We start from the raw sequence: 27,785 nt of genomic DNA, 5'->3' as shown, positions 1-27,785 counted from the left end.
CTGGGCCTGACATCTGTGTATTAGTTGTGCCATATTGAGTACATTTTGTAACCTCTTTTGTCCTCAGTTTCCTCATTTATAAAAAAGGGCTAATAGCTCCCATCTCTTAGTGTTTTTGCAAGGATTAAATATGCTTATGTTTGTAAAGTGACTGCACATATTAGGGGTGTAGGCAATTATAAAGGATTTCCGTCGGTACGGTTTTATTTTGTCTAGATATTTCTTCAAAGACTGCTAGTCCTTTAATAAGATGCCATTATTATTTCCAATAATTAACAATATGCTATTTGAAGCTAGAGAATAACTTAAAGTAAGTGAGATACTCTTAAAGCAATCATACTGTGCAAGTCTGGCGAGGTACTGTTATGCTGTTTCTGACATAGGGAAACGTTCATGCTGAACTTCTTACTAGTATTATTCATGTTCAAAGCAAATAGAACAAGTCATCTGAATGTTGTGTGATCCAAGGAGAGAAGAAAGTGAGAGGGCAAGGATGTTGGTGGTGTGTTTTATTCAAATTATGTAGATTCCAGCAGGGGAGAAAATCAGGACTGAAACTTAACATTAAAACCTGTTGTCTCAGAATTTTTCTGTGGTCCATTTTGGCAGCTAATGGCATCCTTTCTCGTATTTTCTTTTAAGCCTCTGTTAGTTGTCAAATCTGGTGATATCTGTTAAATACTCAAAGTTACAGTTGTGCTTATGTTTCCTATCACTTCAACTTTATTTTTAACTTCAGCTTAATAAAACCATCACAGACTTGTAAAACTTGTAAAATTGTGAGCCTAGTAGATCATATAGGCTAATCCTGTTTGGATCTGGTCATAATTTGTGTGGGATACTGTCTCAAAAAAAACCCAGATGTGTGATTTCGTAGGTAAAATTCTATCCTGTTATTTGACACTACGTAGCCTTAAAGCATCTGAATTCAGATCACTGCATTCACTTATTTTACTTTTTCTATCTTTTTTCTTTTGTTTTTTATTTTTTTAAGATTTTGTAAACGCTATTGTAGACTTATAAAAACTAGCATAGTTCTCTCCCTGTACTTAAAGTCTATCAACAGTAAATTCAGTACATCTGAGCTATTGTGAAAGAAATATCTCTGCAGATTTTACATCATTTATATTCACAGTTTACTGAAAACCCTGAAGAGAAAGATCCCATCTAAGTGTGAATGAGGTAATACTAAATTCATCACTCCTTTCTTAAGATTTAAACCATCTCCAACTTTTTGCCTTCTACACATGAGGTTCAGTAACATAAGATGTTATATTCACATCGGGTTTTATAACTAACAGCAAATAGGTCTTATAAAACTTAATTTTTTTTTCAATCACACTTGTTTTCTTTCTCATGTGAATTCAGGTATACTAATACTGGGCCTTATTTTCGGAGTTATTATAATTACTCTTAGATTTATTCTATAGTAGAGTGATCATATGGGTGTAAAGACTTTCTTCCCATTAGCATCTTTTCAAGGAAACTTTATAAAGTATATTTCTCTTGATGGACTACATCAAATTTATATGTGACAAGTAGAAAAGCAGACTAAAAGCATGTATGTGATGCATTTGCATTTAAATGCATCTTCATGAAGCTCATGTTATTTATACACTCTAGAAAACCTTTGGATTTTAAGCATGTACTGTGAAATTACCAGGAAATAAGAAGAAACAAACAAAAAACAGTAAAGTACTAAGTTTAACAGAAAAGACATTGGCAAGACATGTCTTAATGCTCATCTTTCTTAAATGAGATTGGTGTCATTAGATCTTAATATGAATCAATATTTTTTTACATAATAGATATATGTTTTCGTTTTCGAAAAACTAGTTGAAACTCTGAAGTATGCATTGAAGTACACACACCCACACTCTTTTTTACTGGGTACATAATAATTGCAGATGTGTGTTTACATATACATTTTGACTCCCACTGGATATTTAATATGCCACATTTTCTGCCATCATCAATATACAAGTTTATATGGACTTGAATTTTGTCACATCACTTCCACAAGGAGTGAGTCAAGTGTATTGTCAATCTATCTTTGCATTGTATACTTACATGAAAGCGAAACCACATTAAAGTACAACATCAAACTTATTGCTGTTTTGCTGGGAATTCTTGTCTAATCTTAGAGATATCAATGCTTAACTTACACACTGCTTATTGCTACAGGAATTTAACCAGAAGCCTCGAATGAAAGAGACTTGTTTTCTCTGCTTATTTAGAGTTTATAATATGAAATAACTCCAGGTTGCACACTGTTTGATAGCAAAGCAATTTTAACCACCTCTGTAGAGCTATCTCAGACAATCATGGCTAATCTTTCGTCTCTGTAGCTCCTGGAAGATTAGACAAACCATTCTGTACTACTGGGCAGCAAATATGCAAATCAGAGTGCCTAGCAGCATTACATGTGCAAATTCCAAACTGCACTTAGTGGTCAAACCCTTGGTAAAGCTTCCCAAATCAGTATTATGTTTCCCAGCACAGCTTGAAAATGCAAATCAAGAGACAGAGAAAGCCACATTTTTTTTTTAAGGTTCTTGCCTGCATATCTTAATTTGAAAAGAGCTTTAGTAATATTACTAAAGGTTAAGGCTAATCAAATCGAGTAGTTTGGAGTGTTAGTTTACTCTTCTTAACTTCCCCTACATTGACCAGTGCATTAAAATGACAACAGTGCTTTGCTCCTTTGAATTTTTGCAGCATATTAGATCAGCTTTCATCACCATAAACTCATCTGTAACAAATTATAGGCAGTTAAAGTTCTGGAAGCTGAATTGGCCAGTTCTAATAGCATGTCATAGAGGTCTTTGATCCACAAGTTTTGAAATAAATAAAATTCTTTGTCTTAAATTAAATTTACATAATTCAATTTTTAGATTGAATTTGAAACTTTTTAAGCCAAAGTCATCTAGGACCTGACTTTAGGGGGTAATATTGTAAAAAGAAGCTTAAAAGAGGCACCCCTATAGTTAAACAATCTACTGGAGATTCTGGCTTAAACCTTACAAATGATAAATTTATAATGAATTTTAAATCAGTGTATTTTAATTATCATAAACTAATAGATTTGTGAAGAAAATTCCAGAATAAGAACACTAATAAGCAATAAGTCAGCCATCTTATGTGATTTAAGAATAGCAAATTAAGATACAAATATAACTTATTTAGATACATAATTATCTCTAGGTTTACTGTGGTTCACTCAGTTTAAATACTTGTGAGGATCACTTAAAAATAGATTCTAGTTTTAATAAGTACCATATATCAAATTCTTACTGTGTGCATATACTGTGTGAAATGTTGCACGTGACTAACCCCACATGGTCCTCCCAGCAAACCTTTTAACGGTATGGCTGTTATTCCCAAGTTACAGATGAGGTTGAGAATTTGAGATGTTAAATAACAATGGGGTACTCCCATGAAATGTCAGTCCTGAGATTCAACATCAGGTCTATTAGATGACAAGGGGCATGATTATATAACCACTGTGTTGTACTAACGATCTTAAAGTTATAATCCATGGCTGCATGATGAGACAGTGTAAATATGCTGTCATCTTAACATTGTTGCATAGGCTAAACTGCAGCTTATTATTGTTGTTGAATTTTGTAACTTTTCTTCATGAAAAAACACAAGGGAATACAAATGTAATGCCTCCATTCCCTGCTACAAAACATTGGCCTTTGAAGTAGCCACTTAGCTAGTTTGGATCTTAGTCGGGCATTTAGAAAAAGTTAAAATGTAATGCCAAACTTCATTGGTTGGATTTTTTATTAGATAAGGTAGAAATGAAAGCAGCAGGCAATTTAATTAGCAGTAATTTTTCTGGGCAAGTCATTACTTTGATGAACTTCAGAGCAATGTTTATGGCTCCTAATTAACCATGTTAGTCATTTGATTGAATAATCACTTTGGAAATGTTTCTACAATTTGATTAGAGTCTGACCCACTCTGATAGTCATAAATTAACTGATATCACTTTAGGATAACATGACTTTAGTTACTTTATGAGAATAAACTCCTTTTAGCCATATTTTTTCAGGCTTCTCTGAATTGTATAAAGGACACCAATTTTAAGGATAGACTGGATTTAAACAATGCTAGCCAAGTGTCTCAATTTTAAGAGCTAGATGTTAGTTTTATTTATTGTAGATTGTAATGTAATAAATAGTATCAGGAATTGGCAAAAACACAATTATATTCCCATATATGATTTTTTTTTTCTAAATTGGCATTCACTGTTTTTTTTAGAATTTAGATCACAATTTAGGCCTTTGGAATTATAATGGAGATTTTGGTGTTAGCCTCATATAAGTTATTAATTTATTGCAAATTTTAAATTGATATATTTTAAAATATCATAGATTAATAGAAATTGAGAATAATTTTACAGAGTAAATACAGCAACAAACAAATCAGCTCTTTCAGTAGATACATATTAGTGAAATTATCCGTCAAATCTTATATTTGATGTCAACTGTCTAGTTTTCCAGGATTATGTTAATTTTGTATCATGTTAAAATGCTTTTTATAAGGTGTTCCTTCAAATTTGAATAGCGGGTTTCTCAGAAATGTTTGAAATGTTTGTATTTCCTTCCTTCCTCCTTTTTCCCCCTCTGGGAAGAAAAGACTGCATTTGGTCACACTTATATGTAATAGAATTTAGCCTATGTGTTTTCCTCTAGCTGCCTCCAGAGCCAGCCAGCTGTTTTTACAGCCACACTGCAGGTGTGCAGCAGTCAATAAAAGTATTTTGTGGCAGGGTGTCAACACTGGTACAACAAAATGCTAGCCTCCACGCAGCTGCTGAGCTGATGGCAGAGTTATTAGCACTGTCCCTTCCAGGCCCAGCTGCTTTGAGGGACCTTATGCCTGGCAATAAATCAAAATAACATTAAAAATTAATATGAAGTACCATTAATTAAAAAGGTGGGCTAAAATGGATTGCTAACTATTTGGTAACCCAAAAGATCAACTACAATGCAACCCTATTATAAATGCAGGTATCAGGAAACGACGTTAACTCTGCCTTTTGTAAGGTCAAAATTATGTACTGCATAATACTTTCTGTAAAGAAGGCATGATATGGTAAAACTTTTGATCATAATTTACACTATTTTCAACTTATAGTATTTTAAATATTCCAAATGTTCCATCTTTAAATGTAATTGATATTAAATGCTTTTGCTATGTACATAGACTACTATGGGATATACAAATCTGTTCTATAAATATTCTGAGGCATATTTGTAACTCATGAAACTGTTGCAAAGACACCATCATATTCATGTGGGGTTGCTGTCTGGGCCAATATTTAGCAAAGTTGATTTGGGTAAAACTTTGATTTCATATGCCTGTTCAACAGAGTCGGTATTCACCATGATATAAACTCTTCACTTTTCCATTTCTTTTGTGTGCTCTGCCTGAAATATTGGTTACATGTTGACAGGTTCCCTTCATGGTGACTCATGTCAGTTTCTGTCACGTTTCCTTCTGCACCCTGTCCATTGATAACAGCACAGTTTCAGCTCCAGACTCTTCTTTGACCAGTGTTGTTTTCCTCTTTCAGAAGTGCCTAGCTGCCACTCCATTTATATGAGGCAAGAAGGCTTCCTGGCTCATCCCAGCAGAACAGAAGTTAAGTTCTCCATCATTGAAATTCCTTGTACACATCTTTTAGAATAATCAGACATCCCAAGTTTGTGGTCACTTAATTAACTATTATATTCTTTGAAAGAAATCATTTATGTTCCCTAAACCATTGTTTTAAAATGATCTGTTTAAAGTAAAAGGAAGATTTTTCAAGTCATGATATCTTGTATTTACATGAGCCATATGCATAGAACCAGCTGAAAAGTGGATTTCTCTGTTCTTTTTTGCCAACAATCACATTCTTTTAAACCTAAACTTATACTTTCTATCGATTAGCCCACCTTCACAGGGCTCTACTGAAATGTATCTTCAAGGAATATTCGGTTTTGCTTTTTCAGAACTAACTAATAGTTTTGAAGTAAAACACAGTAGATTTAAAAGTTTTAACCTTTAAATTTCCTGGGTTTTACATTTTTTGGACAAGTAATTGTTAAGAATAAAATTTCACATAAGAGGGCTAGAGAAGAGGTTTTTATTGTGGATGTGTTTGTGGTAACCGTGGTGGGAAGGCTTCGCTTTAAGGGAATTTGGTACCTGCAAAGTAACCGATAAAAATGGTTTTTATCTAGATATAATCCCCATTAAAGAATTTCTGGAAATATATGTATTGTTCCTGCCCTAAACACTCTATGTCTCTTCAGTAAGACTGACTTAGATACATTCTTTTAGGCTAGGTCTAATATTGGTTATTTTGTATAAATGATATTAATAGAAGTTTAAAGCATAGTGTGAGACCAAAAGTCTTGCACAAATGCAATGTAATTATTGTCGCTGCTGTTAATATTATGCACCCACCATTGAGACCTATACATTTGAGAAATAAAACTGTGACTAAACTATATGAAATTTATTCCTGGTAATTAAAGCTAACAACAATTAGAATAAAGTCCACAGTCAAGGATATTTGGGATAGAAAATGATTGTGAAAAGCTGTGAATATATTTTACATTTTTCTAAGGACTTAGTTATGTTACAGCAAAAAAAAAAAAAAAGGGAAGTTTTGTTTTTCACTATCTTGTTTATTGAAGAAAAGAAAGGTAACCTACCTAAATATTTCTATAAGGTAGTAAGGGGGATAAAATGAATCTCTTTCAGAGCCTCAGGGTAATAACGCAAGATAAATATTAGTATTTCACTTTGATTTCCCTCTCTTCTTGTTGAATAATGAAGCTTAGACAAAACTGAAGAAGTAAATGATACATTATAAATGCAAGGTTTTTCAATGTTTGCATGAGCTCTGGCCTGGGTCAGTAGTAATATATTATTATATATCACTGTGTATGAGAAGACACTCTAAATTTGATATGTTAAATCATTTAATTCCTGCAAGGGATTAAAACTCTTCAAGAGCTATCATCTCCATTTTATGGATGAAGAAACTGAGGTAGAGAGGTTAAACAATGTGTCCAGGGTCAAAGAGCTGAAAAGTGGCAGAGTCATTTTCTATCACAATTTTTGTGTTAATGTTTGTATTTTCAAGTGTTTGTGAGCTTCATTTCTCTCAGGAATAAATGTATTTTGTTTTCCCCCACAGGCTGTATGTTTGAAAAGGGCCCGAGGCAGTTTTATGATGACACCTGTGTTGTCCCAGAAAAATTCGATGGTAGGTTTTTCACTGTGCTTCAAGGTTTGATGTTGTAGAAAGGAATGATTACCCTTGCCTCTTCTGAAAACAATGGATTCCCCTACTTAAAGATTTCTATGCACATCCTTTATCATGCACTGTTTCTAGCTAAACTTATTACAAATTTTGTCTTTCCCCTTTCCCTATTAAGAAACCTTTTTGTTTTGTCTTATGAGAGAGACCATTTTGGGGAATATAGCCAAAGAGCATCATTCTTGCTGAGCTTTGTGTAGCACAAGAGGGGGCTTTCTGCTGAGCACATGCAGCTTGTTACTCGAGATTTATTGAAAGCTGATCCAAAGCAGAGCAGAACGCATGCTACTGTGGATGCGCTGATGACTAATGCAGCCTCCTTTCTTTTATTGTTTGTGAAAAGATGCATTATGGAACACAGGAACAACATAACTGCCCATTTAGTTAGTGATTGTTAGTCCCTCCTTTTTTTTTTTTTTTTTTTCTGAGATACTGTACATTGCTATTGTAGCATTACTTTGTAACTGCTTAAAAGGGGGTTAGGAAAGCATTATCTTTTTATTAGCACTCGATGTTGCAATGGAAAGTTCCCAGATCTTAGAAAAGGGTATCAAATTAGAATCTTTATTGTTTTTGGACAAAGGTGGCAAAAGTCGGCATCTATTAGGAAGCTTGGGTAAAAAGTGAACAGTTAATTGATTTAGTGGTTCTTCCAAGAAGTCTCTGTATTTCCTGCTTTGATTGTTTAACAGGAAATGAGCAGGGCACTCTGATTAGCTGATTGCACAAACTTTGGGGATCATGGCTGTAATGACTTGGGAGCTCTCAGAAGTTTTTAATTGTCATTATTTAAACAGCAAAGTACATGCTCAGATTGCTTTTCAATCTCTAATTAGTTGCTTGAAGACTCCCCTATGGTCCTGAGCTTTTTACTACTTCTCAGAAGGAATGGAAAGTCTTGAGAAGATATACTTCCTTAGCCTCCCTTTAAATTCCTCAATTCATTCAAGGTCCAGGGGTCAAAACCTCAATGGGGGTCACTTTTTGAGTCTTATTCTACAATAGGTATTATTTCTAAGCTTTATGTTTCAGAGGTGTGAACTATATTATTTAGCATCATTAGCAGAACATCACAATACTTAAAATACAGCTTTTTCTCTTGAGCCAAAATAGGAAGCCTCTACTTCTTGGAATAACCTTCATCAGTTTCTTTCATTTTTGGTGAGCTTCATATTTTCAGAAATCTTGAAAATTAGTAAGGGCATGTTAAAGGAAAAAAAGTCTCAGAATGATGAGTGTGGCTTGCCACAGTCATACTAATATTTAGGAAACTAGCTGCCTTGATTATTTATTCCCTTTGAATTTTAAATACTCTTCAATTTTATACTAAAACTGCAAGATAGTATTTGTCTTGTATTTTATAGGTAATGGAAAACAAGAAGAAAGAAAAATGAGGGGGTTATCTTTTCATTTTACGCGGTCAGTGTGATCAGTCACATTTATAGGCAGAAGCAATGTAGAGACTATAAAATTTAAGTCTTTCACTCTATCTGTATAACTTCTCAATTACTCCCATAAAAAAATTTGTGAATCTCAGAAGGAAAAACAGATAAATAAAACTGTCATTGAAATCAACATGTCACTGAAATCAATATCAAGTTAAGACCAAAACAGTACAATGATTTTTAGCAGCTATTGACTGAACAATTCTTTTTTAAATTTGGTTTCAGTTTTTAAAGTGTTGCTCTTTCTGTAACTATTTTAAGAGCGATATTTCTCTCTACTGAACAGAGGAAAGTTTTAGAAAGCTTGTGATTTAGTCTCTTTTATAATTCACACTTAATGTGACTAGATCAGCTTGAATATATTGTCTGAATTGTTTCTTAAATGAAGAGGAGTGATTTATGCATTAACAGTGATATACGTGTAGGACCGTATATACTCCATCCCCAATGTCACCAGTTCCACATATTTTTAAGATGGTTGGCTGGAGATAGAAGTAAATAATCAAAAGTCACAAAGCTGAGTGTGTGTGTATACATATATATACATATGTATGTATATACACATTTGTAAAATCAAAATAAATGACCAGATTTATACCAGAAGCATTGCAACTCTAACAACTTTATTGCTGTAATCTATTTAACAGATTTTTACACCATATATCAATACCAAATACATGCAACACAAACTTTTCTTGCTTAAAAATATACATTCACAGAAAGCTCTGATGTATGCATTTTTAAATTGGACTTTCAGGAAAAAGAATAGCAAGCTAAATTCAAGTGAGTGAAATACAAACAGGAGTTAAAGAAAAAAGAAGGGATTTTTCGTTTGTTGCCAGTTGAAAAAGTGGTAGTGTAGAGGAAAGATGGTACGACGGTAATCCAGTTTGCCCCGAATTACCCACAAGACTTTTCTAATTTATAAAAGTGCAGATTCCTTATTGTATTTGTCTTATATTTTATTAAATTTTCTTTGAAATATTTGCATTAAAATTTTCAATAGTTTGTCATTTGCAAGTCAGTGAGGTGTTTCCAGGTTGTAGTTTATAGAATTTAATTTGTACAAATAAAATTCCCAGAACTTAAAATTGATTACCCGCCTTCAGTGTTGCTTAGAGCAGTGAATAATGGCATTAACAATAACAGCAATGAAGTGTGATTGCCAACTATGGTTTCTAAAGAAATCAATTTTATAAAGATAGTTATATAAAATTTTTGTAAATAAATGACATCTGTGTGTCCTTTATATTGACACGGGATTTATTCTGCACCTGTGTGCGTTTATATTGACCTGTGTGTGTTATATATCATTGCCTGCAAGATTGTATAGATTGCTGGTTTATATTCAACCATTTAACTACGTTAAATCCCTGTTTAATGGGAGCATTATATTTCATAGAAACCCATAAAGTGGTGGTGGTTTAACCATTTTAGTGATTGATTTCATGTAAATTTTATTTAAATAACATAATTTTTCTAATAAAAGAAACTTTAAAACTTTTTAATTCAGGGGACATCAAACAAGAACCAGGAATGTATCGGGAAGGACCCACGTACCAGCGGCGGGGATCGCTTCAGCTCTGGCAGTTTTTGGTAGCTCTTCTGGATGACCCTTCAAATTCTCATTTCATTGCCTGGACTGGCCGAGGAATGGAATTTAAGTTGATTGAGCCTGAAGAGGTTAGTTTTGTAGATTTTAGTTAGAAAATTCAGATTTGTTATAATGCAAAGAAACTGATATGTTTAATATACCAAAAATATATTTTTTAAATTTTAAAACTTTAAAGAAAATTTCTGAATTAGCATGTAAGCAGCAAAAAAGCATGTCTACATTTGAAATCAGCAGTGTACTGCATATTCTTTTCAGCTGAATACAATCCTACAGAATTGATTTTGAAGAAAGTCAACCAGAGCATCATTAGCTTAAGCCTTTATTCAAGAATGCCCAGCTTGAGAAGTTTCTAATGGAGCAACTAAGTTAGAGCAGGAGGCAGGAGGGTTTATGGTCCTTAGGGGAGAGGAGGAGTATCTGCTAAAGTTCAACTACATCTGGAGATGGAGGAATTATTCTTTCAAATTAGCAGTCATTATTTGGATAATCTGGATTTTGTCAAGCGGGTTTGAGATGAGCATTTAGGGACCAAAGTCATGTGCAAGAGAAGATGGGTGAGGAACAGCTGTGGGGGATAAAGGCATGCCAAGGCCACAACTGAAAATTCTCAGTCCTTAAGTGTCTCTTATGACAGCGGTCCCCAACCTTTTTGGCATCAGGGACCAATTTCATTGAAGACAATTTTTCCACAGACCGGCGGTTGAGGGATGGTTTGGGGATGATTCAAGTGCATTACATTTATTGTACACTTTATTTCTATTATTATTACATTGTAATAGGTGATGAAATAATTATACAAATCACCATAATGCAGAATCAGTGGGAGCTCTGAGCTTATTTTCCAGCAACTAATGCCGCGCTGAGCTGACAGGAGGCGGAGCTCAGGCAGAGATGGGAGCGATGGGAAGCGGCTGTAAATACAGTTGAAGCTTCGCTCGCTTGCCTGCAGCTCACCTTCTGCTGTGTGGCCCGGTTCCTAACAGGCCACAGACTGGCACCGATCTGCAGCCCAGGGGTTGGGGGCCGCAGTTTTAGGAGACAATAGGTCTGATGGAAATGTGGTTTCCTTTCGTTAGTGACAATGTGTTTGGAGTCAGCTGGACTGTGTACACCTCATTGGAAGGTTGGGATGAAGTTTAAAATGTTGCCCTAGTACGTAAGAAATTACCAAAATGAGAGGACTCAAACAGATAATACTGTAGGGATAAATGGAACATAGTCTGAACCAACAGTTCAACTATCATCTCCATCCCACTCCCCCACATACAAATGGAGTATTTCCATTTCTCAGTTCAATTTTTATCTTCCTAGGACTAGCTTTAGGCTTAAGGCTACTATTGTTACTATAACATAACTCATCAGTAGCATTTTGGACCTCTGTGGAAAGGTGACTATTATATGAATTTTTTTGTCTCACTGTTAAAGTTGAATTTAGCTCATATCCGCCAGAATAGCAATGGGAGATTTTTAGCTAACATACCTGTGACTGATTATGTTAGCGATGGGATCTAAGCCTCAGTAATATGGAAAGATTAAGTAAGTTTGAAAAAATTTTGAACCCAAAGTGATTAGTTTCATATACACTGGACATCCACAACCTAAGCTGCTGGGCCCATCCATCTTACATTTTCTGTCTTTATTAAACCATGTATTCAATCATAATCAGGTAATATGCCCTAATTTGATGTCCAGAAGATAAAGTTACATCACTTATTAAAATTTAAGAGATGATCTGACTCCGGAATGCATTAAAAGTATGAAATAAGAGGAGCTGGTTAACTCAAAATTAAGTCTACTTCGGTTTATATCAATACTTGAGTAGCACTAGGGTTTAGCTTTGCAGTATCTCCCTTGTCCCACACCAAACATACACACTGAGGGCTCAGTATCCAAATTTGAAAATATCCATTATCTAAGATGATGTTTGGTGTTTGAATTTTGCAGTGTGTTTAAAGCTTAATTTAACTGTCAAAGAAAATTAGTTCTTCTGTAGATGTACTTAAATCATGTAAGTGAAAGAACCACAAAAATGTGGAAACACTAACAAATTAAAACCAGAAACACTTTAACAAAGTAATCTAAAAGCCCTTTAGCATGATGGGAATGTATGTTCTTCACCTCATGGAAGATGTTAATAATCACTGCAAGAGTTGGTTCATGCTGGAATGGGGACATTCAACAGGGATTTGTATCAGTTAAACAGTTATTTCCCTCCACCTGTGATTAAAATAAACTGAGCAGAAACAGAATTTTTTATTTTTGCCAAATATTTCTTAAGATAGGGAATATTACGGAATTATGTCAATAGTTCTTGAACCACTACGAAGAGTGAAAATTCTTTTGCAAGTGATTAAGTTCTTTATGTAGCCACTGTTGACTTTTATGATGATCAAGTTTGAATAAGTAGAAGATTTGACTAGATGACCATTGAGTTCCACCAAACTCTGAATTTCTGTGATTTTTACATGCAGGGAAGAAATACATACACAGACATTCAAACAACTTTTTTGTAGCAGACTTATAAAGTGAAAAAAAGACTGGGTAATTCAGAGTCAGTAGACCATTTCCAAATAATAACTAACTCAATGGGAATTGTGCAATAAGGACTGAATGTCTCCTAAGGCTTTTGTTCAAAATGAAACATCCCATTTCTGATCGCTGCATTGCTCATTGTTGCAATTACTTCCATCAGGCAATGACTGTGGTGTCTTGTTTAAATTTCTTCTTGGGAAAGTGTTTGTGAAATTTGTTTAGCCTTTGTGCCCTGTGGTCATCTTCTTCCTTCTACTGCCTAGCAGCTCCTTGGGTGTCTGTCAGTGCAACACTTGAAACATGTCTCTGAAGCCACCCTGTCGTAATTACTCCTGGGTTCCATTTATTTATATTTCATCTTGAAGTTTAAAACGATACTGAGTGAGACTTTAGACCTGCACTGATTATTTGCTCCGTGTGTTTGGATAACTGTAGCAAACACATAATCTTCAAAATCTCTTTTTTTTTATATATTTGAGATAATTAGATGTTGTTTTCAAATTCATCATGAATCCTAGGGAATTGTTCCAGGAAATAATTCTTCACATAGTAAGGCATCTATAGGACTCAGTGTAAAACTAAGTCTTCTGATGATATTAAGCTTGTTAAGCTCAAAGAGTTAGCAGGAAGTCTGATGGCCAGGCTCTGAGTATGGTTTCTGGTTCACTGTTACATATTCAGGCACGAATTTTAAAAATAAGTTGAATAATGCTTGAACTATTACATCATCCTGGTTATCCATTTGATAAAAAGGGTGAATGCCATAGTGCCGTCACCTTTTTACTGTCCTCACTAACAGCCTAGGTTTTCACTTTAGTCACTGGAAGTATTCCCCCCATCGCTCCCATTCCATACTGAAAATCATGCTTTGGTTTTCAGTGGTGCTGGATACAGTGATGATGGATGGGTCCTATGTGAATGTCCCATTTCCCTCAACTTGATAAAGAATATGACACTAAAACAACTCTAAAAATACATTATATTGTTTTAAAATGTCTACTAATACCCACGGTGCTGAGAATCAACTGGCATCCTAAGTGTCAGACTCTTTTATGGCATTAAAAATCGTATTTCTCTCCCCTAGAGACCTCCACAATATTCCCTTAAAGTTTGTTGAGAGTATTTTATTTTTTCGGTGCATCCTGTTGAGTTTCTAAAAAGGAATCATTTATAAATGAATAAGTATTCAGAAATTATTGTTTAATTTAATGAGATATTAATAATTTATTTTCATAGCCCCTCCAGGTTTGCATGCTGTTCAGCTACCATGTCTATAAAAGATTCACTGATGCCCATTGTTAGGTTCTTGAAAGACATTTTATTTAGAAAATGCTTCTATTTCTTATTGCCACCCCCACCTCTCATTTCACTATTGTTCAGAACATTTACATTAAAATGAAGTTTATCTTTGGAAAAATAAGATGTACCTGCCACCGTGATTGTCTGCTTGAATATATAATCTTGTCCCTGTTACATCACATCCTTCTACTCTTAAGAAAGCAGACTGCTGCATGTGACTAAAGTACGTTGTATCTTCATTCAGAGAATACAAATTAGTGAGGGAGAAAATAGCAAGGATCTGTATTTTTAAAACAAAAAGAAACAACCCTGGAGAAAGGTTATTGCTAATAAAGTGAAGAGAAACAAAATGATCCGTTTGAGAAGCATTCTATTTTAGTGTATGTGAGATAGCAACAACTTGGAATTTCATGGAAATGAAGGAACACACTGGTTACTATTAGATAATGCTCTCCTGGAGTTGCCTACGTTTGCATGACAGCTGCAGTTTCTGCTCAGACTAATAAAAAAGTGGAAATTAAGGAGCAAGTGACTTTAGCTGGGGTAGCAAAAGCAGGCTATGCTATCCTGTATCATGCTTCAGCTAGCCCGGGGTGGGGATGAGGTAGGGACGTATATACACATACATACATTGAGGAAGGAGGTTTTTTTAAAAGCTCTATTGAAGAACTCTGTCTTAATCAGACACATCGCTCCTCCAAAGCTACATAATAAAAAGCTCTAAGATTGTTTTACTAAACAACAAAGTAGACATTCTGCTTTAGAGATTTTTGTTTGTGGACTCACATACATGATGACCTTTTCCACTTCCTTCTTATTTTTAGCATCCAATTACTGTTCTCTAAATGAATGTTTAATTCTCCCATTTAGCATTGGCTACAAATTTATTCTGATGCTGCTTCGGGGAATAAAAATTATTTGTAGTTCAGTTTATTAATTTGTATACTGTGTCCTCTGCTACACACATTGCCATTTGTTCACTCTTTTATATATTATTGAGGAGGCTATCTTTTTTCTTTGATTGATCATAACCTCAATAAAACATCTTTACAAAGAGATCACTAAGCTGTTTTTAATGTATAGTTTTTGTCTGAAAAATGAAGGAAAAAACAGCATATCTCAGAATGGAAAACTTGCCTCATTTTGGTGAATTGCAGCTTGTTCGTCCCTGTTGTAAACACATTCCCTTATTTCCATTTAATTTTGTGTCCAAAACAATAGTGACAAAGAATTCTATTGTGATGTTTCATAATGATCACTGCATGCCTGGTTTAAAAAGTGAACCAGGACACAGGAAATTCAGATTACAATAGCTTTTGATACTTTACTTATATCTTTGATTTGGACGTGTTTTGGTGGGTTTGGAAGTAATTAATTAATTTTTGTGAAATATGCTGACAAATTAATACTTAACACTACAATGTAATTCTGTTTTGGTGGCAGGTGGCCCGGCGTTGGGGCATTCAGAAAAACAGGCCAGCTATGAACTATGATAAACTCAGCCGTTCACTCCGCTATTACTATGAGAAGGGAATTATGCAAAAGGTGAGCAGCTAATACAGCATTAAAATTCATTGAAATGTTGCGCATTAATCTGCACGTCATACTTTAAAAGCCACATATCATTGCATTGCTGAAGCAAGGTTTTCACTCATTTTAACAAATGCTTAGCTCTTGGTTTTGGTATTATAAGCCTTTCTATTTATAAATTCATGGACATTGTAGATAAATGTGTAATAATATGTACAAAATAATGGGCTTTCTGGAAGTTCCTACTATGCTGTACATGGTTAAAAAAAAGGTGGTTTCAGTATTAATATTGCATCTATATATTTCTAGAAGTTGTTATTCTGCTGCATTCTCCACAATTATATAATTTTGAAGTGCTTTTATTTATAGAGTCCAATGAAAATAAAAAACTTTAGACTAACTTAATTCTTACCTTTTTTTTTCTTATTCTCGTTCTTAAACCATTCAGATATTTCTTGTTCTCATTTGTAAAAACATTTTTTTTCTTCTCTGAAATCTTGCCTAGTTGTATCATCTGACAGCTTAACATCCTAAACCATTTATTAAAAAAATATATATTTGCTGTTATGTAGTTGGTAAAATGAAGTTCAATATATTTTATTTCAAATGAACTTCCATAATATTTTAAATTGAAAAAAAAAGCAGAACTCAAACAAGTGAATTACACTTATAAAATTTTAGAAGAAAATAATAAATAAAGATAAAACATTTGGATATTTGATACTATTACACCCTTCAGCCTCACATGTGTATTCAAATCTAATTGCCTTCACTGTGAACCAAGTTTATGATTTATCCACTGGAACATTACAGTTTTATTATATATCCTTTGTTTATTTTGGGGTTTACGAACATAGTTTCATGTTATAGATTGCAGCATATTCTGTATCACCATAGACAAACTAAGAAAAGCTATACTAAATGCTGCATGAAACTTAATAGAACAGACGGAAATGGCAATGTTGAGTTTCCTAGAACACAGGGAATCGGTGTTCTAGATTTTGCCACCTCAGAAGTTAGAACTTCTAAAATCCTCAAAGATAAGGCTGAATTAAATTTTCACTTGCTTTCTGTTTTCTGAATCTTGCTTTCAAAACCTTTAACTATTTCTACCTACTCCTCCTGTCTTTTCCACCTCAACTCTGGGGTCATTTTAAATTCCTCTCTTTCTTTACCAACATACCCATTTATAGCTGAATCCTCATTTTCACCACCACCTTAATGCAGGGGTACAGCAACTGTGCTCTCCCAGCACATGCTTAGCAGTTTCCCTGGGCAGTTTTGAACAGGAATAAAAGATAATGCTGTCATGATTTAGATTTGCACACTAGCTTCTCACTGGATCACCTTCTTGAACAGATTCTCCTCCTACTAAATGGTGACATTCTTACTTCATTAAAGTTGCTGGGATTATTAAATGATATAACGTACTTGAGATATTATGCATTGTACCTGGCACAATATAAGTCCCCAATAAATGGTGACTCTTAGTGCATCTCATATCCTGACATCAGTGTAAGCCAAGGCATATTTGGTTTGTGTGTCTTGACCATTAAGTCTCTTATTAAAGGGAACATTCACAGAGAGCTAAAAATTATTATAAGATAATAATGACACCTCAGCTTTTAGACACAGTGGTTGACAGTGTATCTCCAGGATGTCATACCAGGTATTAAATAGTCTCAAGTGTTCACCACTTCCACATTCCCACTTATCCTCTTATCCCATATTCTATTTATATATCCCCTTATTTTAATAAATGAATAAGCCAAAATGCCATCAAACAGCAACATAGACACCGAACTACAGATAAAAATGTTGTTGTTCCTCACATTTTCCCTATTAGGCTATACCTACCAAAGGCGACTATTTACAACCCATTCATCAGCTAATGTAGAAAAAGGAAATATTGTGTGTGACAGACCTTTTCCAGGGTCACTGTATAATGTAAGAAAGGGCAGATCATTTAATGGTCAAATATTCAAAAATCAAAAGCCTGTAGGTACTTGCAACTAGCACAGCAATCAAGGCCCCTAACAAGTTTTACCCTTCTTCACATTCTACTGGCTGTACCTTGACACACCCACGATTCCTCCAGTGCACTGTTCACATTATTTCTTCTTTTATTTTATTAATTAATTAATTCATTTATTTAAGAGAAGGGATCTCACTATGTTGCGCAGGCTGGCCTTGAGCTCCTGGGCTCCAGGAATCCTCGTGCCTCAGCCTCCTGAGTAGCTGGGTCTACAGGGGTGCTCCACCGTGCTGCGCTAGTCACATTCTTTCTAGAATGCCCTGCCCCTCTCACATGTTGTGCCATTCTGATGGTTAAATAAATGCTGGTATAATCATTCAAAAGGAAAACTATGCTGTCTTCATATATATATATATATACATATATATATATATACACATATATATATACATATATATATATATACACATATATATATATACATATATATATATACACATATATATATATACACACACAAATATGTAATATAGAATGATATATTTCAACATGTAGGCCACATATTTATATGGCCTCATTTGTTCATTGACTTAGAACTATCTATAGCCATACGTGGTGTATGTAAAAAATTAAATTAAAAGATTAGAGAATAAAATAAAAATAACCAAGTGGGCCTAAACATGTAAAAAAAATTAAAAACTGGTAATTAATGTCAGTAGTTATGAAAGAAATAAGAAACAGTGGAGTAGTGCATGTGTGTATTTCTATTTCAAAATTTAGGAATGCCTAGAAAAATATATACCAATATTTTAGCAGTGGTTATATTGTGAATGGTATAATTATAGACTATTATTTCTTTTTGCTTAATCTGTAATTTCTAATTTAGTATCCAATTTCCTTGTATGACTTCTGGAATTTTAAAAGTCAAAACAAAATTTATTCAGCCATTGAAAAGCAAGCTCAAAATCTACATCCTTGTTTACTTCTGATTCATCTCCCCTGCAAAATTCTTGTTTTTTCTATCTCAGTGTTGTAATTTAGACATACTTAATGTATAGCATTTTTCACATTACAATTGTATTACTAATAATGAAAGACATCATTTCCCATGGTTGGTTATCAGCCTTTGTTCTAAATTCAGCAGCTTTTAACATAGTCCAGTAAATACAGTATTAGCCTTAAAAATGGTTATTCAAAAGGAAAACAGAAGGAAGCAGTGAGTAAACACAGAGTCCTTAAGAGATTTTATTATCTCAACTGCATGTTATATAGTTTAATTCATTAATCACATCATTTTTAACTATAGCCAATAGCAACAGGTTGGACAAAAAAGGTTCTGTGCTTAAAGCAAATCTCTCTTCCGCAGCAGCCCCAAACAAAACAAAGCAGGTTATAAAAAGCTCAGACGTACATATGCAGGATACTGACTTTATTTTTTTTCTGAAAATATCTTGAACAGAGAAAAAAGAAAGGAAAACTAGAATGTATTCCCTCAGCTTTATTTCTGATATTGCTTATTTTTATTTTTATGGTAATTTCACCATTTCACTTTTAAGAACTTAATTCCCTTCATCTGAAGGGCTGAAGTAAATAAACTTATGCCAGGCTTGTCTGTTTGCTGTGCACTGTGCTAGAGACTTTCCGTATCAACCTCACAACAGGCTTGCCAAGGAACCCTTTCTGTCACCATTTTACAAAAAAAAGGGAACTGAGGGGTAATTTAAGAAATGTGTCCATATTCATAAAAACTACTCGACTCTTTCAAAGTTAGGAATATTCGGATTATTTGAATTTTCTAAAGTGTTTCCTTTTACTTAAATTCAGGCCAAAAAATGTTGTAAATTTGAGTCCAGAGCAGCAGTGCTCTTTGGCAGTTGTTTCTTTTTCCTGACATATATAGATACTTTGTAAAGCATGAACACACTGTTCCCCCCAAGTCACAAGTCAACTAGTCAACTAACAATACCTTTTGATACAAGGGAACAGGAAGTGTTGAATAATTTTTAGCTTTTGAGAATTTCTGAACTCTACACACACTACAAAGTGACTATCAAAGTTAACACAAAGACCATATCCGTCCACCAACGCCCCCCCTTTGGTTTTGAGCATCTCAGCGTTGTCTATTAACGCAAGGCATATTTGTCTCACTCAATTGTTTATAATCTTCCAGAGAAGCATTACTCTTCAGAATTTAAGTTTGGGATATGTCATTCCCAACAAATTATATTACTTCCCCTTGATTTCAGGCAGTTGTCACATTTCTCTTTCTCATTTCCTCCCTATGCATTGTGTATTTTAAATTCCTTTCACTGTTTTACACCTCTTACTTCAATTTGACACTTTACACACATCCTTAACTTCTGTCTAATGTATCATGTCTTCATTTTTAAAAGTGATGGACCCAGGATGCTCTCCTCTTGATCCATCTTTCATTTAAATAAGGCCATGTATCTTTTTTAGGTGAGAATACACAATGCCAAAAAAAAAAAAAAAAAAGTAGTTTATTCTGTGAATCAGTGAATTACTAGTCTGGTCTTAGAACAAAGCACATTTTTCTTTTAAGATTTGTGAGTTTAGTTTTTCTACCATTTCAGAAATGTAGTTTTAGAAGGGAGACACTACACCTTAAAGGTACAGGCTTTTTACAAGCATAGATAGTATCTTTCAAAACAGAGAAAAAAATTTCATTGTGAATGTTTGCATTAAATTGTCCTCTTTTTTCCAGAATAACAATGTACATTTACCTTTAAATTAAACCAAGCAAACTTCTGAGCTTCCCAGCTATATCTGGAATGAATTAATTATTACTCAAGGTTAACATTTCGCATTTCCCTTAATTGAACCATAGTTTATTCCGCAATGTAAGGACTTTTTTTTAAACTATATGTATGTGCTATTGTAAAGCTCGGTTGCTTTTTGTTGTTATCCATTAGGTAACAGTATACCAGAAAGACGTAGTAAACCATGCTTTTGTTTTTTCGTTCCTTGCCTTTCCCCATCTCTGCGGTATTATCATCAGGTGGCTGGAGAGAGATATGTCTACAAATTTGTGTGCGACCCAGAAGCCCTTTTCTCCATGGCCTTTCCGGATAATCAGCGCCCACTGCTGAAGACGGACATGGAACGTCACATCAATGAGGAGGACACGGTGCCTCTGTCTCACTTTGATGAGAGCATGGCCTACATGCCAGAAGGGGGCTGCTGCAACCCGCACCCCTACAACGAAGGCTACGTGTATTAACACAAGTGACAGTCAAGCAGGGCGTCCCCCGGGCTTTTCCTTTTTCTGCAAGATGCAGAGAATTGCTGAATTCTCTTCAATCTTTGTTTTATTTTTGTTGTTTGTATTTTATTTTTAAATAATAATACACAAAAAGGGGCTTTTCCTGTTGCATTATTCTATGGTCTGCCATGGACTGCGCACTTTATTTGAGGGTGGGTGGGAGTAACCTAAACATTTATTCTGTGTAACAGGAAGATAATGGGTGAGCGGGCAGAGGGATTTAGGGATTACTTTTTACTTAGGCTTGGGATGGGGTCCTACAGGTTTTAAGTATGATGAAGCTATATCATGTCTATTTGATTTCGTAACAACATAAGATAATGTTTATTTTCTCTGGGTATCTATGGTACAGTTAATTTCACATTGTGTAAATATCTGCTGCTTGGAGACTGTTTGCCTTGGGCATTTTCCCCCATCATTTCTGAGTCTCTGCAGGTGTACAAAGAAAACCCAATCTACTGTAAATGGCAGTTTAATTGTTAGAAATGACTGTTTTTGCACCTCTTGTAAAAAGGTATTTAGCAATTGCATTTGCCGTTTTTTTGTTTTGTTTTGTTTTATTTTGTTTTGCTTTATATATGACTCACAGAGGATAACCATAAAATGGATATTTCTCTCTGAAGTTGAATAATCACCACGACTGTAAATGAGGGGCACAATTTTGGACTCTGGCTCCAAACTGAGTCACAGGCCAGTAGCATTACATGTATCTGGTGCCACCTTGCTGTTTAGATACAAATCATACTGTCTTTTAAGTATTTTGAAGCCCATTTCAGTTAAATAATGACATGTCGTGGTCCTTTGAAATATTCACTTAAACGTTAAATCTGGGATCACAATGAAGCAAAAAATATCTGTCTCCTTTTCACTTCCTTCAGTACATAAATACATTATTTAATCAATAAGAATTAACTGTACTAAATCACATATGATGCTGTCCTAGTTACAGCAAGCACTCTTTAAGAAAAATATCCAATACACTAAATAGGTACTATAGTAATTTTTAGACATGGTACCCATTGATATGCATTTAAACCTTTTACTGCTGTGTTATGTTGATAACATATATAAATATTAGATAATGCTAATGCTTCTGCTGCTGTCTTTTCTGTAATATTCTCTTTCATGCTGAATTTACTATGACCATTTATAAGCAATGCAGTTAACTACAGATAGCATTTCAGGACAAAATAGATGACTCGAACCATTTATTGCTTAAAAAATAGCTTATGCCATGCTATGCTCTAAACAGCTTTTATGCACATTGACAAATGAAGAGTAAGCTTCAGCTTGCTAAGGGAAACTGTGGAAACTTTTGTAACTTTTGGTGAAATGGAAATTTATTTACAAACTGTCAAAGAATTTGAGGAAGTTGCTGTATGACATAGTGCTGGCACTGATACTGTCCAACATCTCGTTTTGGACCCTCCTATAAATGTGATTGGATTGTTTGAAAGAAGACTTAAACATTTAAAGTTTCAAAGCTTTTTTTGTTTTGTTTTTGTTTTGCATATGGAGAAAATATTGAAAGCAGGATATGTTGTTCTATTCACTTTGGAAAAATCATAATGAAATGGTATCGTAGTATCTAAGTAGCTTGTTAAAAGATTCAAGCCAAGCAAGGAACGTGAGTTTTGTTCAATCTACCAATATCCTAGAGAAACAACCTTTTTTTAAGAGTCTAGGAAAATGTTTTAAAAAATCCTAAACATAAAGCCAAAATAAACCTATAAAAGCATTTCATGATGAGCACAGGAAAGATTTCTTAAAGATGATCCCCTGCAGCTACCCATGTTCCAAGACTACACAGGTCACAGCTCATTTCTCTAAATTGAACAGTTGTTGAAAAGTCTATATACCAAAATCAATACTTATTCGCATTTAATCCTACAATCAAAACACTCTAATTTCAAAATCTGTATGTAACCTGTGATTTCAATGACTGTTCTACATATACATCATATATAATTTGGCCCTTTATGGGCTAATAAGTATGCCTTAAAAATCAGAACTTTTTTTCCCCACTATGCTCATGTGGCCATTTACAGCGCTTAGAATAAAAACAGATGTTAAAATATTGAGTGAAAGTTTTATTGGAAAGAGAATTGAGATATATGATTATTTGGTAACATTGAAGGAGAAATTTTAATTGGGTCTTTAAAATGTGTTGTAAATAAAAACTGTATTGAGGATTTTTCTTTTTTTTTTTTTTTTTGGTCTTTTTCCTTTTTTCTTTTCTTCTTTTAAATAGTCTAGTTCAAGTCAGTCAGTGAGGAAGAATTGGACCATGAGTTATCTTAATAGATCAAAGGCAGAAATGGTACTAACTATATAATGTTTAAAGATAAACTATATATTTTGCTGTTTAAGGTAGTGACTCACTGAACTACATAAGTAATTGGCCAACATTAAGTATATTTCCAATACAGAAGGGTTCAGAATATTGCATCATAAACTCTTTTGAAAAATGTATCTGAAGTTTTTTTTTTAATTCTGTTTTTATTCCACTTTTTGTTTGGTTGTGTTTTTATGTTTTTATTTTCAGGTAGATTAATAAATCTGGCAGCTGATTTCTGCAAGATTCTTGTGTTTTGAATTTCTAAATGAATTGGCTACTGAAACATAGAAATCATTCCTTAATGATATGTCTTCTTTCAACTTGGTAAAAGAAACTAAAAGAAATATCTCCAGTACTTTTTGCTGCCTCTTGATGATGACTTGCTAATACCCAATAGATCAATTACAGCAAAGAATGTTACATTCCAAATACCTAGTGAAAAATGATTTTTCTTAAGTTATAGCTATAAATGCTTCAAAATAAAAATCCCTAAAGTTGACAGTACAGATTTTTCTCAAATCCTAGAAGGATCTTGGAGGTCTGGTTTCCTATGGATGCTGTAACAGATTCCCACAACTTCAGTAACTTAAAACAACAACAAATCTATCCTCTTATAGTTCTGGAGGTCAGAAGTCCAAAATGAGCCTTAAGGGGCTAAAACCAAGATGTCCATAGGTCTGGTTTCTTCTGGAGGCTCCAGGGGAGAGTCTTGCTTGCAATTCTGGAGGCTACTGGCATTCCCTGGTTCTTGGCTTCACTTCAATCTCTGCTTCCATGTTCACAACCTCCTTTCCTCTTCTACAGTCAGATCTCCTTCTGTCAGCCTCTTATAAAGACACTTGTGATTACATTTAGATTATACTCAAATAACCCGGGATAATCTCCCCACCTCAAGATCCCTAATTTAATCACATGTGCCACATCCCTGTTGACAGATAAATTATTCACAGGTTTCCAGGATTAGGACATGAATATGGGGAGGAGGGCTTGGGGGATGGCAGGCAGGGCTGTTACTCAGACTGCCACATAGATGAAGACGTTCTGTAGCAAAAATACTGATTGATTTACCCATAGACAGGAAAGTTCTATTGAGGGAGCTCAGTACTTAGAGTACTGAGAAATGTTTCAGTTTACCACTGAGATATTCTCCCCTTATTCTGCGTAGTTTTGAAAGCTTGCTGTACTAAAGTTCCTCTATCCCACTAAAGCATCTGGTAATCACATCAAGCCTTTAGATTATTTAAATCCTTCTCCCACCCTCAGATAAATACTATGTAATGAGGGGGGAAAATAAGGTGTGATAATAACAGAGTAATAGAACAATTAAATTTGTGGTCCAAGCCAGATTATATTTTTTTAATAAATTTCCTTTGGTGTTACAATGAGTTGTTACTATGCGATCTTAACATTTGCAAGTGATTATTTTTTATTAGGTAAGAACAATGTTATATAGGATATATCTCTGTTACTCAAAAGAACAATTCTAAAAATGAGTCAGCTTATCTTTATGTGACAAGGAAAGAAATATATTGCCTGATGTTATGTTAAAATAGTATTTGGCCAGATCATAGGAGTTTCTAAAGTGAGCCACTTTATCTGTCATGTAGCCTTTTCAGAGCTTATAATGAGAAAACATTATAGAGAAAAAGGCCATTTACATGTTTATTACTTGGAATTGTAAAAGAGAAAAACTAAAACTTAAATATAAGAAATGAGTGAGCTATTTTCCAGTCGCAATTTGGTATGGAGAAGAAAGTTATAAAAAACATATAATTTGGGTGAAAATAATGGTGGGAAGAAATTAAAGAAGGCAAATGTACATATTAAGCAATTATGATAATTATATAAAAGCCAAGTTTCAAAAAAAATTAGTGTTGAACGTGATACTAAGAAATTTGACCCAATTTATTCAGAACTCAACTAGTAATTTTAGGGCTTGATTTTTTTATTTAACATAAGACTCACTTAGAAAAACATATTTAAAAAACAGTTTATGGAAAAGTATAGTTTAAGAAGAGAATTTGATTAGACTAGTGGATGCCTTTGTAGAAATACCGATGATTTTAGAATGTTCAATTAAAAGTGTATATACAATGGTTATGGTTTATGAATTCATATGTAAGGGAGGTTCTTTTGCATATAGAGTCTAATATTATTTAATTCCATACTAAAATTATATTTATGTTTCTAAGGGGAAGAAAGTTTTAATTCACTTGGTTGTATTAAAATTATACTTACGGTTTGAGAAAACATGCTATGAAAATCATGTGATTATAGCAAATTAAAAATACTCAAAATTTAAACCTAAAATAAAAGCCCAGAAGTTGAAAATATTGGACTGTCGTGATCACTCTGAAAGGTGGCACATCTAAAACTGATAAATGTCATGTAAATTTTTTACTGCCTTCTAATCATCTTGTCATTTTTAATAGTTTATGACCAAGGCACTTGAGTAATCTCTTTGTACTACTTCTATCATTTCCACATATTATTCTCTTGCTGGCTAACTTAGGTACCAGGACACCTGATAAATCTTCTTCCAATTCTACATTCCAATCTCTTTAAATACTTTATTTCACATAATCCCTTTAATAAATATATCAGGGAGAATTTTTGGGAAGGGAACTATCTAAATTATTTCAGTGCCTTTCATGTGCCAGACAGGATGGATACCTGCCTTATGTCACTGCCTCCGACATTGCTTGGCTTCGTCCCATGAAAAGCTGAGGCTAATGGCAAAACCAAAGTGTCAAGATGTCATGTGATCACAGGCAAATTCATAAACTCTACTTTTCTGTATAAACTTGGACCTCGCTACTTTCCTGATTTAATTTCTAATGACAAAAATGTCTATAACATGACATATTTTGCTGAAACACAGTGATTTGAAAAATTTTTTTTTTACCATTTTTGGATATTCCTTACAGACAAATCTAAAAAGGAAATCAATCACCATTTAACCAATAGCAACAACAAACAAGTTTGGGCTGTTTGTTTTTTTTTTTAAGACTTTTTAAGCATTTAGAAATCAAACTGATTGAAATACCTCTTTGTTATTTTCCATTGAAAAAGTGTACAGCTTAATGATCCCAAAAGAAACATATAGTCATCAAATCCTTTGGAAAGTTATAAACGTTGTCCTCATGATTTACACGATTAGACATGACGTCTGACAGTAATAAGAGTTCTAAGAAAACTTTTAAAGCATATGAGATTCAAAGTCACATGATTCAGAACAAGGAAAAATTGGTTTTTAAAGCAGGAAGTATAACAAAAATCATAGAAAGCATTGTATAAGAAATCTTAATTTTTAACAATGTCATATTTCTGCAAAAGGGAAATATGACATTCTTATAAACATTTTAATTTTTAAAATAACCAGTAAAACTATTTGTCCTGCAGAAAGTTTAATGTGAATTTAATTGGCAGGATGGGTGAGAAGAAAAAAAACAAGATTATGCATGTGACATTGCTTTTTACACTGCAAAATGCAAAATGCTATAATGTTTTCAATGACCACAAACATACTTTTTATTCTGAAAAATATGTGACAATATCAACTCCTTTAATTATCTAGACTTTTAAAAAGATTGTAGTAAAATATAGATAACATAAAACTTACCATTTTAACCATTTTAAGTATATAATTCAGTGGTATTTATTACATTCACAGTGTTGTATGCCCATCACCACTGTCTAGTTCCAAAATATTTACATTTTTTGTTCTTAAAGCATTATTAAAAATACTTCAGAAGATATTTTATTATATATCTTACAATTAGAAATTTAAAAATACAATTTTATGCTATTTAATAATTTAAATTAATTATAATTCCTTTACTAAGAGATTGGCCTTGATTTTATATTGTAGTTTAATAGCTTTATTAAAGAGAAAAAGATTAACATTGTATATAAACACTATTGTGTAAAACTCTATTTTACATAGTTTCAGTAATTATTACTGGGTTGTTAATTTAGATAACCAGCTTACTGGATATTTTGAAATCACTTGGTTTCTTAAATTATACTTTAACAGATAGAAACAGCCCCTTAAAACAAACCACATCAAACAACAACAAACAAATATTTTTCACTCATGTCTCTTTAGTTTGAACTGACAGATTGATTAACATATCATAAAGACACAAACATATTGAAGCTATAGATTATGATTAAACTTTTTAGGACAGTAATAATTTCAGATAACTTTTTTTTAGGAAATAATTTCGAAACCGAAACATGTTAGATCTAATAACAGTATTTATGTGAAATTAGACTACTAAGATAAATTGCACCTCTCTCCACTAACCCCTCACCATATTTTTGGTTTAAACACCAAGAACTTCTTCTTAAATTGAATATATTTTCATGACTTTTCAAATTTTATAGTTTCCTTTCAAGGGAAATTCTATTTCTTTCTGTTTCTTGAAGTATGGTATTT

At 33.6% G+C, this 27,785-nt stretch overlaps 1 protein-coding gene across 5 annotated transcripts in view; it reads left to right on the top strand.

Annotated features, from left to right (window-relative positions):
• Positions 1-22,690, top strand: part of ETV1 (ETS variant transcription factor 1) — an 85,697-nt gene extending 63,007 nt beyond the window's left edge. For 4 of the 5 annotated variants that reach the window (XM_045564056.1, XM_045564055.1, XM_045564057.1 and 1 more), the window contains 5 exons: positions 5,588-5,656; positions 7,205-7,273; positions 10,286-10,455; positions 15,662-15,763; positions 20,743-22,690. In XM_045564056.1, coding sequence (XP_045420012.1) covers positions 5,588-5,656; positions 7,205-7,273; positions 10,286-10,455; positions 15,662-15,763; positions 20,743-20,964 — 632 coding nt within the window. In that variant the 3' untranslated portion in view covers positions 20,965-22,690. The remainder of the gene's footprint in view (positions 1-5,587; positions 5,657-7,204; positions 7,274-10,285; positions 10,456-15,661; positions 15,764-20,742) is intronic. The other variant, XM_045564058.1, reaches the window with a different exon arrangement.
• Positions 22,691-27,785: the final 5,095 nt, after the last annotated feature.

The sequence above is a fragment of the Lemur catta genome, chromosome 11, assembly GCF_020740605.2.
Source record: "Lemur catta isolate mLemCat1 chromosome 11, mLemCat1.pri, whole genome shotgun sequence".
Lineage (NCBI taxonomy): Eukaryota > Metazoa > Chordata > Mammalia > Primates > Lemuridae > Lemur > Lemur catta.
Note: the sequence above shows the minus strand (reverse complement) of the source record. Positions and strands in the feature narration are given on the sequence as shown.